This window comes from Babylonia areolata, chromosome 2 (genome assembly GCF_041734735.1).
Source record: "Babylonia areolata isolate BAREFJ2019XMU chromosome 2, ASM4173473v1, whole genome shotgun sequence".
NCBI lineage: Eukaryota > Metazoa > Mollusca > Gastropoda > Neogastropoda > Buccinidae > Babylonia > Babylonia areolata.
Window position 1 is genome coordinate 8,501,901 of NC_134877.1, and position 14,446 is coordinate 8,516,346.

At 38.0% G+C, this 14,446-nt stretch overlaps 1 protein-coding gene across 2 annotated transcripts in view; it reads left to right on the forward strand.

Moving 5' to 3' along the window:
* Positions 1-481: 481 nt before the first annotated feature.
* Positions 482-14,446, forward strand: part of LOC143297246 (spermine oxidase-like) — a 60,396-nt gene continuing 46,431 nt past the window's right edge. For both annotated transcript variants that reach the window (XM_076609496.1, XM_076609489.1), the window contains exon 1: positions 482-864. In XM_076609496.1, the coding sequence (XP_076465611.1) occupies positions 687-864 (178 nt within the window). In that variant the 5' untranslated portion in view covers positions 482-686. The remainder of the gene's footprint in view (positions 865-14,446) is intronic.

Consider the following 14,446-nt stretch of genomic DNA (forward strand, 5'->3'; position numbering starts at 1 on the left):
TACAGTGTGCTAAGAAGTAACCGTAAACATAAAATACCGTGATGAAAACCGGTGCCGATCAGCAGTTATGTTTCTTTCCGTAAACTGAATGCTTTCAGTAATTCCGGGTTATTAGATTTTGTGTGGCCGGTTTGTAGAAATTATTTTATCAGCTATCGTTGAAAAATGGATGTTAAGTTCGTCCGCAGATATGCCTTTTATACTAATGGATTTTGGCAAAGATTGGCAAATATTGGTAATTTGATTTATTGCTGTCCAGATATTTTTAGAATTATTTTTGTCAGACAGTAAGTCTTGGAAGTATCTCTTCCGTTCTTCCGAGAGAGAGAGAGAGAGAGAGAGAGAGAGAGAGCTACAAAACCCACGTCAACAAAATCACTATAATTCTAGTGCTTAAAACGTTCATAACAGGTTCCGCTGTCTGTGAACCGAACGATGAAGTTCACGACGCGGCGCTTCTCTGACGTCAGCAGACAGCAAACTGCGCTGCTTCGAGTGACTGCATTATGGTGGTAGACGCTACTGAAAATATGACCCAAAATCGTTTCTTGTTGAAAGATTTTCAATTAATGTGTAGAAGTTAGTGTGAACTCGAAAATACGTTTTGTGGTTTCTGGAATTCATTATTCCTTGATGTGATTTCTTCTTTCTGCTGGTGTAAATCTGCGTAAACAGCTGAACGTTTCATGATGGAAGACAGTGTGAAACAGCACGGGTCGACGGCCGATCCGAAAATTGTGATTATTGGCGCAGGGATCGCCGGAATAGCAGCTGGAAGAATGTTAGCAAAAGAGGGGTTTACAAATTTCAAGATTTTTGAAGCTTCTGAGCGCATTGGCGGTCGAATATGGACGGTTGTTACGGGTAAGTTGCGCTACGTGTTCACAGGGATGGGCTTGATGGGGGAAAGCCAAGGGACAAAATGAGAACAGTTTGTTGGTATGTTGAATGATTTCCCGTTTTCCCAGCATCTCAGTACATCCAGAAATAGGAACGATTGGAAATGAACCGTTCCAGGATAATTTGGGCTGTTAACATGGTCCATGGGTTGTTATTGATTTAAATTCCAGAGACTGGTCTGCAATGCGTGTCAATATAAACGTGATGGACCTACTCAGGTGAAGGTCACGAAAGGACGGGTTGAAAAGTGAACTAAAAATAGACAAAGGTTAACTGGGTATTCCCATGTAACGCAGCACCGTCCTTTTTTTTTATTAAAAAAACAAAACAAAAAAACCTGGCAGTCTCCTCCACTCCCTTATTAATGAAATGTTGAGAGTGATATTATTAACTTTTTCTAAATACTTTTATCTAAATGCTTTTTCACTTCTGAATTGTGAAATCTCTCCAGCTGTTCAGTCCCACTAAAGTGGTTCAAGTTGAACAACTGAGACAGTGAGAGACAGGATCATGTCCTGTTTTAGCGCCTGAATTTTTTGCACCTATTGATTACATTTTCATGGTTTGTGGGACCAAAAACAGAAAAAGCAAGTTGGTGGCTTGTTAGTTTTGTGACTGAATCCACATCAAATTTAGTAAAATAACATACAAAATAAGTCAAAATCCACTGAAAATGGGTTACAAAGCTGCGAATGGTAATATTGTTTCATACATGCACAAAAATTGCGGGTAAAATAGGATCCTGAATATACAATGCTGAATTTTTGTGAACAGATGAAACCATTACTGCATTTGGAGGTATTGTAATCCATTTTAACTGGTTTTCGACTGTATTTTCAACATTATTTTACTCAGGTTTGATGCTGAATCAGTCACTAAATTAATAACATGCTGCCATTAAAAAGAGATCTGTGTTTGTGTGTGTGTGTGTGAGTGTGTGTGTGCGTGTGTGTGTATGTGTGTGTGACACACACACACAAACATACAAACACACACACAAACACATACTCACACACATACACACACACACACACACACACACACACACACACACACACACACTGCAAACCTGCCTGCTCATACTCGTGGACAATGCACATGTTTCTTTGGGGGAAAAAAAAAGGAAACAGTGCAGCATCCTTGACATAAATTTAGACTTAAATAAACAGTTCTAGCTCTGAGTCATGATATTAAAACAATTCAATAAAGAAAATATAATGTGCATTTTTATTTTCAGCATGAAGACTGAAGAGTAAAAGTGTATGTATTAGTACTCCAGAATGTGCTGTTGACAAGCGTGCTTACATACACACACATGTATGCGGGCACGCACACACACACACACACACACACACACACACACACACACACACACACACACACACACACATATTCACTACAGGCCAAACCTATCTAATAATGTATGTGTTCAAAGTCATTGGTTGTGATGGGCAATTGTCACATGCCGTATTCACTCAACTCAAGCTCACACGACACTTACTGCACACAAACTGACTTTACTCCAACCCAGAGATGAACAACAGGACTAAAAAAAAGACATGTTCATTCTTATTATTACATAATAATTCAAAGAACAATCCCCCTCCAGATTACTTCACATCAGTGCATCTTGTCCAGTGATATTATTGAAAAAATTGGCTGGTGTGCAAACTAATTCCTTCCTAAGTTTTTTTTGCATGATTAAATAAATTTTTGTGTGTATATATATATATATATATATATATATATATGTGTGTGTGTGTATATATATATGCTGTATAAAGTCTACTGATTTATGATGAGGGAAAATGACTGTAAATTAATGTTGAAAAATTGTGTTTTTGTCCGTGCACTACTTCTGACATGAAGGGACTACCATACAAGCAGTGTGCACACATGCCTGTTACTGTTAGGCGACGTGATGTGCCTTTGTTGTTTGTTCTTACTCACTTCAGACTTGAGTGGGTTGTAGGTCGCTGAAAAGGAAGAGATCCAATGTGTTTGGTGGCCATTTCTGTCAGAAAAAAGAACACTTTTGCATAAGAAATCTCTCTCTCTCTCTCTCTCTCTCTCTCTCTCTCTCTCTCTCTCTCACGGATTTTTTACTTTTCTGTGTAAATTTGATTTCATATGTCTTCTTGAAACTTTCTTAGAAGACACAAAATGTTTTTCAATTCCAGGGTATACTGTTTTATATAAACAAACTGTTAAATTTACAAAACAGGTGGATTGATATGCAGTATTAAAAATGAATTGATGGCTTTTTTCCATGAAATAAGGACAAATTTTCCAAATGTTCTTCTATTACTGATTGATAAAAGTCTTTTTTGCTTATCACTGGATGTTATGTATGTGTGTACTTATGTTCCGCCTGAGGGATCACCATATTACACACACTTTGATATTGACAATGGTATATGGGCGCTTGAGGAATGTCTTTTTGAATGCATAGTGGAGTTAAATGATGTGCATGTGATTTTGTCTGGGGACTTAAACAGCAGAACCTCCAACATATTTCAAGATATATTTGATGACAATGATGTGTACAGTAAACGGTTTGATAAAAGTTTGTTTTTTTCTTCAAAGGAAATCAGCAGATAATATACAAAATAACTATGGAAAATGTTTGTTAAACATGTGTATTACACTTGATTTGTGCATTCTCAATGGCATATGCATTGGGGACACAGAAGGTAATTACACGTTTATATCAGAAACGGGTAACAGTGTTAATGATTATTTTTTGCTTTCTAAGGACTTGTTTGTGGTTGTTTTCTCATCATGTAAACTGATTGTATCAGACAGAGTGGAGTCCGATCATTCACCTGTTGAGCTGTACTTGAGTTTTGAGCAGAAAAGAAATGATTCACTTTTGTCTGTTCCTATAGACCTTGTTCGTTAGGAAACCGGAAGTCAGTGAAAAGTTGAGCCCCTTCATCCTGGGACGTCTGGATAAGGCAACATGGCGACACTGTCCGCTGAAACTGAAAGTGCGCTAGAATCCAGGAAAGTTAAAGAACCGAAAGAGCATTTAAAAAACAGAACGGACAGCTGATAAGTGGCACGAAAGTTGAACTTGTTCATTGTGCAAAGATTTTCAATTGTCGCGGAACCAGAAACAAGAAGGCGAAGCCAAGTCAGTTTCTGCTGTCACAGAGACATTTCTGCTGTCACAGCGACATCAACCTCCCGCAGATTTTTATCAACTGAAGAAAAAAGTATCGCTCCTGTGTGTGACCCATTCATTTAGAATCTATATACATTCTAGCATTTCATATTGTTGCTACATAGTATGAGTGAGTGAGTGAGTGTGTGTGTGTGTGTGTGTGTGTGTGCGCACATGCGCGCCTTCAGATTTCAGACTTGAGAAAATGACCATTGCTGTTCCAATGAATTTGATCTTTTTCTGGCTTTTCTATCACATTACTTTTTCTTCTTTTTTAATTTTTATTTTTTTATTGGAGTAGCTTTAATACATATTGTGGGGATGAGAGTGTTGGAGTTGAGCATGGAAATCTGTTGGGGAAATGAGTGGTGCAGTTTAGCATGGAAATTGTGGGGAGAAGAGTGGTGGAGCTGTGCATGGAATTTGATTAAAGATAATAATCATCAAGACTGATTCATGTGTGTTTCATCACATCTGCATTGATGATAAACTGCAAGTAAAGAATGATTTCATCTTATGGTGTAGCATTCATGCATGTGTGCATACAGTACTCACTCATACATCATTACAAGTGACATGCATTGATAAGTCTTCTCAAGACTGCCAGACATTCAGACACACCAGTCTGGTACAATCAGCTGGCCTGTTTACCCAAAATGGATATGTCTGTACTTTCACCAGATTAAAATATGTATTTCTTTTATGGAAACCTGTAAGTTCATTGTATCTAACAACTGGCCAAAGGATTAGTGCATACATACCAGTTTTCTCTTTGATGTCATTTTTTAGAAACTGGTAGTGCTGTAAATTCTTAGTGCACATATTTGCATTTATTTACATTTGCATGCCCCACCTCCTATTTTTTTTATTTCATGTATTTTTAAAAAATTATAAATGTATATCTATATATATATTTCATTTGTTTACTGCTTGTTGTCATATCTGTACATTCAAATTTGGACTGTTTACAAAATGTAGTGTAAACAGGTCTGAGTCAAACATAGACTTGAACAGTTGAAGAAAACAACTTTGATAAGATATTTTCTTTTATTTTTTTGTATCATTTATTCATACCTAAATGCTAAACAATGAACAATTGTCTAAACAATTTGAGTTATTTATGATGTGAGCACCATTTAGTTTTAGATTTTGTGCATGTGTGTGTGTGTGTGTGTGTGATAAACATCTGACGTGATCTGTATTGAAGTGCAATGGCTACATTCACAAAGTTTTGATTTTTCTTTTCCATGATCAGAAAAAAAAACCCTCTGCAGTGAATCTTAACTGGTTTGAACCACACTGCACCCCCCACCCCCTTTCTCCCTCAAAGAGAAGAAGAAGAAAAATCACAGCTACAGTTTCTGAAGTCATATTTAAATGCACCATATGATCAATATCATTAGCAAGCAGTGGGTTTAAGCTTTGGCTGTTGAAATCAAATTATCTCTTGTATACAAGTGATGTATATATTGTATATGAATCAACATTATATCAGATAAATATAAACAGTATATAAACAGCTGCAATATTTGTTTACATCAGTACGAAAAAAAAAAATCAGGAGCATTCAAACTCCACAATTCCCAAGAAGAAAGGGTTTTTTTGTTTGTTTTTTTAAAGCCTTCATACACAGATGATAATCTGACTATGTTACACAATTTGTCAGTACCAATTAATGATCCTCCTGAATCAATCCGCTCTCAACCAACACACACACACACTCTACAAATTGACACCCACTACTGTAACCCCCCTTCAGTCTAAATTTTATGACAAAACAGTCTTCAAAGCCCTAATAAGTCATCTTTCACTGTGTCATCAGTGTCAAATTGGTGTAAAGGGGGAAGCAAAGCTGTCAGATCATTACATACTTTCACTTCCAAATTTGTTAAATTTTGTAAAATTACTCAATTTACTATCATCAGCATTGGTTTCCACTGCTGATGCAGAAGTAGCAGCGGTGTCTTCTTGGACTTGTACATCTGACAGATGTGACAACAACAAAAAAAGAAAAAAAAAGAATATATAATTATAGCTTGAATGTTATTACATTTGTTTTAGTTACACATTTTCAGTCAAACTCCATACAACCCCCAAAATTTGTCAGATCTATTCACTGCATTATGCATGTGCAGAATCTCAAGCCAATGAGTTATTTAAATTTACAACAATAACTATGTCATATCTATCTGTCTATATGTCTATCTATCTATCTATGTGTGTGTGTGTGTGTTCTATCTATCTATATGTCTACCTGTCTATCTACCTGTCTACCTATCTGTGTGTGTGTGTGTGTGTGTGTGTGTGTGTGTGTGTGTGTGTAAACATTCACATTGCCTGTGGAAGTAGCAAGGATCTCACTGTCTCAGTATCATTGTTACAGCACTTTCTGAAAATGTGCAAGCATTTCCACTTGAAAGAAGTATGCGCTGACAAATGTTGTATAGTGCAAATGCTTTGCTGTGTTTGTTTCAGGGGTACACTAGTCAGTTTTGTACTATGTGTCAGAGATGCATATATATGTGCTGAATAAATATCACTCTATATTCACAGCTAAGAATGTGACCAAAAAAAACAAACAAACAAACAACACACACACACACAAAAAATCCAGTTGAATGATACAACATTGGTGACTGGAAGTTGAAAATGACTGGCCAGCTGGTGTACTGTAATTCTCCGTTTTAAAGGTTAAATTGTGCTTTTTGGATTCAAACATGAGGCAGATAAGTGTGTGAGAAATGAAGACAGTATAATCATCCCTCTTTGAGAAATCAGACCCAAAACAATCTTAGGCTGAGAAATCAGACCCAAAACAATCTTAGGCTTGGCTGTTGAATAGAATCAAATATAGTTTGAAATATAAAAAAAACAGCTGCTAGAACTAGTCGAAGAGTTAACTTCAAACTTGCCAGACGGGCTTCAGACCAACATGCTTATCCTTGACTTTGCGAAAGCATTCGATAAGGTGAATCACAGCCTCCTAATCCACAAAATCTATGACTACGGCATCAATGGCAATGCCCACAGATGGATCAGGAGTTTCCTTACTAACAGACGCCAAGCAGTTGTTGTTGACGGAGATAAAGCAGAGTTTTCCAATGTCAAGTCTGGAGCACCACAGGGCTCAGTCTTAGGACCATGTCTATTCGTGGAGTACATAAACGACCTGTAAATCTGAGCTCCAAAGTAAGAATCTTTGCTGATGATACAGTGATCTACTCCACCATAAAAGCAGCTGTCGACATGCAACAGTTTCAGCAAGACCTGCAAAACCTCGAGATATGGGAAAAGAAATGGGACATGGTCTTCCACCCTGACAAATGCACCACACTCGCAGTCACAAGAAACGAAAACCCCATTCTACGTGATTACAAACTCCATGGCCACACCCTAGCAACTGTACAAACAGCAAAGTACCTAGGAGTCACCCTCCAGGCAAACATGGAATGGGACAAACACGTGAACAACATAGTGGCAAAAGCAGGACGTACCGTAGGATTTCTACGTCGAAATCTCAAGATAGCCTCTTCTAGGCTCAGAGAGAAAGCCTACCCGGTATTTGTGTGACCACTCCTGGAGTATGTTAGCTCAGTCTCGGACCCCTATCTTGAGAGTGACATAACTCAGATAGAAGCCATCCAAAGAAGAGCAGCCAGGTTTGTCACAAATCGATACCACAGAACAGCCAGTGTGACACAGATGCTGGAAAGGCTGGGATGGTCATCTCTGCAGCAATGAAGACAGGCAGCACGACTCGTCATGCTGTACAAAATACACTATGACCGGGCTCGAGTCGAGAAAACTAAGCTGAAACCCCTTCCAGAGCGTAGTCGAAGAGACAACCAGCAGTTCCAACGTATCTCATCCCAGTGCGCCAATAGATACAGGCACTTTTCGTTCCTGCCTCGCACCATTCGGGAATGGGACCAGCTCCCACAGTTCATTGTGGATGCTGAGACTGTGGAGACATTCAGGACCAGAATAAACCACCACCTGAAAGACACTGTGCTGGATGTGCTTGCAAGGAGCCTCCAGCAGACACGATACTGATCCATAAGCAGATGGAGGGAGGGGAGGGTGGGGGAGGGAAAGGGTTGGGATGGTAAATTAGAACTGAAACTTAGTTCAAAAAGCTCAGCCTGGCTCAACTGGGTCGCTCTGGGGATTAGCGCTGGGGGGGGACGGATGAATTGGCGGAGCAAACCTTTAAATCTTCTTATAATTCATAAGATAAAAAAGAAAGGAAGAAAGATAAAAAATGAGTGGATCCTGTGAGAGGGGACCTGACTGAGTTATGACCGAATGGTGTGTCTTGGTGGCAGCAAGACTGGCAATTGGCAATGTATGTGGAGGGATCTTGTGAGAGAAGACCCAAAAAGACTGTGTAAATGACCTTCCAGATTGTGTTAGTAGTTGTTGCAGGATATTTGCTGATGACACTAAACTTTATGATATAGCTAAGAATTCTTTAAAATTGCAAAATGACTTAGACAACCTATATGACTGGTCTGACAAGTGGAATCTATATTTTAATGCAACAAAATGTAAAAGTGCTACACCTAGGAAAAAATAACCCTAAAAATGAATATAAAATGAAAATTGATAACATGAATTTTATGGTTATTTCGGAATGTAATGAAGAAAAAGACTTGGGAGTAATATTTGATAAAAACTTCTCTTTTGATACACATATCCAAGCAGTGATAAATAAAGCCAACAAAGTACTGGGTATTATCAAGAGAACATTTACATTCTTGGATAAGGATATCTTTGTCAACCTTTATAAAACAATTGTCAGGCCTATCCTAGAATATGGCAATACAATTTGGTATCCCAGATTAATAAGACAGTCCAAAGCAATTGAACAAGTACAAAGGAGAGCAACTAAAATAATTCCAGAACTTAGAGATCTTGACTATCAAAGTCGTTTGAGACAGTTGAATTTGCACTCCCAAAAATATAGAAGATATAGAGGAGACATGATACTAGTTTTTAAGATAATGAACGGAATGGTCGACATTGATCATAGCACCTTTTTCTCTACTAGCAAATCCCAAGTTACCAGAAACTCAGATACTAATCTTTACATAAAATATTGTAGAACAAATGTTCGTAAATCGTCTTTTAGTTTTAGAGCAGTGAAAGGCTGGAATGCACTGACTAACTCAACAAAAACAGCTAACACTATTAACCAGTTCAAAAATCTTATCGACAATGATGAAAAATCTCCAATAAAACCATTTGATTTTGATCAGTGAACAAGAAACTTTTTCCTGGCGTATGTGCAACACTTGATTAAGACAATAGTGAAGGGACGTTAAAAAGCCAGAAGGCTTATAGGAAGTCCCCAATCCTGTACCTGTACCTCTACCTGGTGTGTCTTGGTGGCAGCAAGACTGGCAATGCTTTTTTTTTTTTTTTTTTTTTTAGCGCTGACTGGTAGGGCCCCCCTTTCATAACAGCGACATGAGAATCAGAGTGTTGATTGTGGTCGCCCTACGGAAGAAGATGATGAATATTCGATTCACAATGTCACATACCGTGCTTGTTTTGAAGACATTGTTCTTAAAAAGTGAAGAAATATCATCGCCACTGAAGGTGCGGTCCTTTTCAGTTCACAAAGTGATTTTGAACTCGCCACGCTCTTTGCAGTCGGTTCGTGGCTGGTATTCGTTGCGATGTCACCTTTTTTCCTTTGAAGTTCGAACAGCACACACAGTACTTCTTAAGTGGTTCTTTCCGCCCGTTTTCCCCAGACCCATTGTGAAGCATTTACACAAGTACAATCGACGAACTCGCAACTTTCACTTTCAGAGATTTCCCACGAATTCTCTTTCTGGCTATCAAGGGCAAATTACTAACAAACAAGGTCTATGGCAGAGGATCAATTCAAAGAGAAATATGTATGGAATTGTGAGTTTGAATATGACTATATTAATGCATTACACTCAGAAGAAACATTGTCATTACTTGACGTACTGTTTGTTTAATTGATTTTGATTGCACGTGCTTAATGATTGTCTTAGAAGACCTGCTGATTGTATGAAAAAGAAAATTTATTTGACTAAATGTGAAGAAAATGATTGGTGTGATAAAGAATGTAAATCAAGTAAGGCTTAGGCAAAAAAAATTACTTTCAGTATTTAGAGAACGTGGAATAAAGATGACAGCGATGCTTATTGTGTTGCAAGGAGAGAATACAAGAATTTGTTGATTTTAATAAGAAAGGAACAACATATAATGATTTAATGTTAGAAAAACTTACCTCTTCAGTAAATAATCAAAGAGTGTTTTGGAAAACTGTGGGTAAGTTATCTTTTAAAAGAAACAAGTTTATAATAGACTAACAGTTGATGACTGGTTTAATCACTTTGAAGGCCTGCTTGAATTAGAGGCAGAAGTAGAAAGTACAGCCTAAGATAGTAATGCTATAAATAACAAAGATGATGATCTAGATGTGTATAGTCCCATGAACCGTCCGATATCAAAAGAAGAAGTGTTGCTTGTTGCAAGAGGGATAAATAGTGGTAAAGCCGCCGGTCCAGATGCTATAATTGAGGAAATAATAAAATTTGCAGGGGAGAAAGTGTTTGACTTTTTTGTAAAATTTTTCAATGCATTATTTGACAAGGGTGCTTACCCAGACAGTTGGTGTGACTCTATTGTTCTTCCTTTATTCAGAAAGGGTGATGTCAATCAGGTAAATAATTATAGAGGAATATCGCTGTGTGATGTGAGTAGTAAAATATTTAGTTATCAACAACAGACTTCAAGAATGGGTAAAAGAATTTTGATTTGACAGGAGAGCACTAAGCAGGGTTTAAAAAGGGCTAGTCTACTGTTGACCATATGTTTACGTTGTTAGCACTGATACAGAAACAGTTCTATCTGAATCGTAAATTTTATGTTGCATTCATCGATTTCAAAAAGGCTTTTCATTCTGTAGATAGAAAATTACTGTGGTCTATACTCTCAAAGAATGGTGTCAAAGGTAAACTTTATAAATGTATTCATAGCATATATGTCAGTGTCAAAGCAAGAACTAGATGTAGGGCTAAATTGACTGATTACATTAACTGTACCTGAGGCGTGAAGCAAGGAGATGCCTGTAGTCCTGTGTTGTTTTCTTTATTCATTAACGAGTTAGCATTAGAAATTATTAGAGAGGGAAAGCATGGTGCAACATTCACACATGGCTATTTAGAGTTGTTTTTATTGTTATTGGCTGATGATGTTGCCTCATTGTCTGAAACCATTATCGGCTTACAAGCGCAGCTGAACAGTTTGTCTCGTGCAGCCTCTGCACTACATTTAAAAGCGAACATGGATAAAAGTAATATCATTGTATTCAGAAAAGGGGGGTACTTAGCTGCCAGAGAAAGATGGATTTATAATGGAGTATCTGTGCCTGTAGTGAATGCATAGACTGAGTTTTGTGACAGCATGTGGTGACTTAGTAGAGCCAAAAACGCATTGTTGTGTATTCTACAGAAATTATACAAGCTGAAAAATAATTCCCTGAATACGCTTTTAAAGTTATTTGATTCACAAGTTCAACCCATGTTACAATATGGTACTGAGATATGGGGCATTTCTTTGTGAAAAAGTACATTTGTTTGCGCTCAAGAGATTTTTAGGGGTAGAAATGCGAACACCTAATGATTTTGTATATGTAGAAACAAACAGGTACCCTATTTATATAAATTCATGTATAAGGTGTATTAGTTATTGGCTTAAGTTAACAAGAATGCATGAGTCTAGATTACCACACAAATCATACTGAACCTTGCTCAGTATGGATGCACATGACAAAAGAAACTGGGTTTCGAACATCCGCTGTAAATTGTGTATGTTTGGATTTGGTTACGTTTGGTTAAACCATGGTGTAGAGACTAGAGAGTATTGACAAATTTCTTAGAGTGTTTAAAGAAAGGGTAGTTGCATGCAGATGGCAGGAATGGGATTTTCATGTTAGTAATACTAATAGCGAGAGATTTGATGTTTATAGAACATTCTGCACCGTACCGGATGTCAAAATGTATTTACTTTTAAACATAGAATGACACTTAAAGTATTCAATGGCAAGATTTAGGCTTGGTATTTCTGAAATTGCAGTACATTATTACCGATATAGAATACATAACGCAACTGATCTAAGGTGCAAACTTTGCAACAAGGAGGAAGAAAATGAAGTACATTTCATCCAAACTTGTCCTGTCCAGCATGACTTAAGAACAAGGTATATATCATCCAAATTCTGTAAATTTCCCAATCAGCATAGATTAGCATTACTCATGACTTCTCGGCATGAACAGACCATTCGCAATTTGTCAGTTTATTTGTTTAAAGCATTCAGACTGTGATCAACTCGATGTCTTAGAATACTGAAGTTTGTTCTTGATATGACTGCTTATTTCTTGTTTTTTCTTACATGATCATGTGTATGTACCCCTTCATGAAGGGCGCAATGGCCTGTACATGAATAAATTATCCATATGGATCCGTATCTCTCTCTCTCACGGTGTGTGTGTGTGTGTGTGTGTGTGTGACAGCTGTCGGATTTCAGTTTCTCAAGAAGGCATCACAGCATTTGGACAAAAAGAGCGAGTGAATCTGAAAGAAACTTATTCTTGGAATACCTGTCAGTGTCAGATGATCTTTTTACATTTAACTCAAAACAACATGCCCTCTTTGTGTTGTGTTCTTTTGTTCTCTCAAGCCTCTTTTCTTATGGAAGTTATGCTTGCCTCCAATAGTGATTTGCCTTCCCCTTTTTTCCAGTTTCTTTAAAGCTCCTCTGAGACGGAGTTTAGCCAATTTCATAGCACAAACCAAAAAAAAAAAAAAAAAAAAAAAAAAATGTACACATAAAAATACACCCATTTTCACATTCTCCATACCCAGGACAATCACAGTAGAGAAAAGCCAACAAAATAACAAATACTACCAAAAAAGAAGGGAAAAACAGTTATAAATGGGTTTTTTTTAGCTCACGACTTTGAACCTGTTGGAAACAGTATTCAGACCAAGAACCAAAATTCGTACTGCAGACACTAGCTCTGCACTTCCAACAGTGCAGACAAGTCCATGACAACAGCAGGAGCATTTAGAGGACTGACATTCTGTTTTAGAGTAGCACTTGATGACATGGAGAAGCTCTTCAGCCATCTCAGGTGCAGCTGCAATGTCTGCCAGAACAGGAAACATGTCAGAAATCTCCCATCCCCAGGCTGTTGGACTCAAATGGAAGGAATCCTCCTCGAGTGTACTCACCCATTCGTGCACCTGGCAGTAGGTGCACAGGGAATGGAACTAAGTTGCTAATGATGTTGGTGGTAGTTTGTTTGGCAGCAAAGTGGATGTGCAATGTGACAGTTTCTGGGTGTATTATACATGTTGCAGTTTGTTCAAACTGTCATCTGCCTTGTCACCATACAGAACATCCAGGGCTATTTCTGCTGCTTCAATGATTTCGGTCTTGCTGCTATTTGCAAAAGAATATATTTCAGCACTCTCCTGGAAGATGACTGAGTCTTGAAGTTGTCTGAGTGGAACTGGAAGAGGCTTTCCAGTTGTGAAGAGGCTCCTGGTTGTATCACAGCCTCTGATAACATGCACAAAAAGTATGTTTTGGCAAACACAGACTCCCTGAACACCTTATGCAGATTTGATGTTCCACACCTTGGCGCTTTTCCTGGATCTTGAGGTGAAAAACACATTCTGATGTTTGAGGTTTACATGGTAGAGAAGGAGAACTAACAAGTAACATGTCTGTGTCTTCATCAACCGCTACAGTCTGCATTGTTCCTGCCTTTTTTCAATGCCATTTTTACTGTAAGGCAATCAACATCACCAGCTGCTTGAACTGTTTCAAAGCCATTTTCTCTCAGCATGTCTGCTAAAAGTTTGATGAAACGCTCTTGTTTACAGAGCTCACTAGAAACCATTGCTTTGTTTTGCAAAGTACCATGTCTTCATCAAAGCTGATGTCAGGTCCGCCACTGCAACCTGTTCTTCGAAGGTAAGTCACATCTTCGGTTGATGGCCCACTGCTGTACCCATCAAAGACAACAGTTCCTCTGCTGTACACCTGAATGAAAAAGTTGATGTCCATCTGAGCCAGTTCATTATATGTGGATCATAGTGGCCAAGTCAAATGATAGAGTAAAGAACCACCATCTATGACATGGTATACATTTTCTGGAAGTTTTGAATCGGACTGCTTGGTTGTGGACCAGATGTGCTGTGCCAGCACTGCTTTGTTTGCTTGCCTTGCTAAACCTGACATGTCAAAAAGGGATGTTCGAGTATTGCTCAATTCATAGCTGAAAGCTGATTTCCTGATGTCATCATTTGTGGACTAGCCTCTGCAGTCTT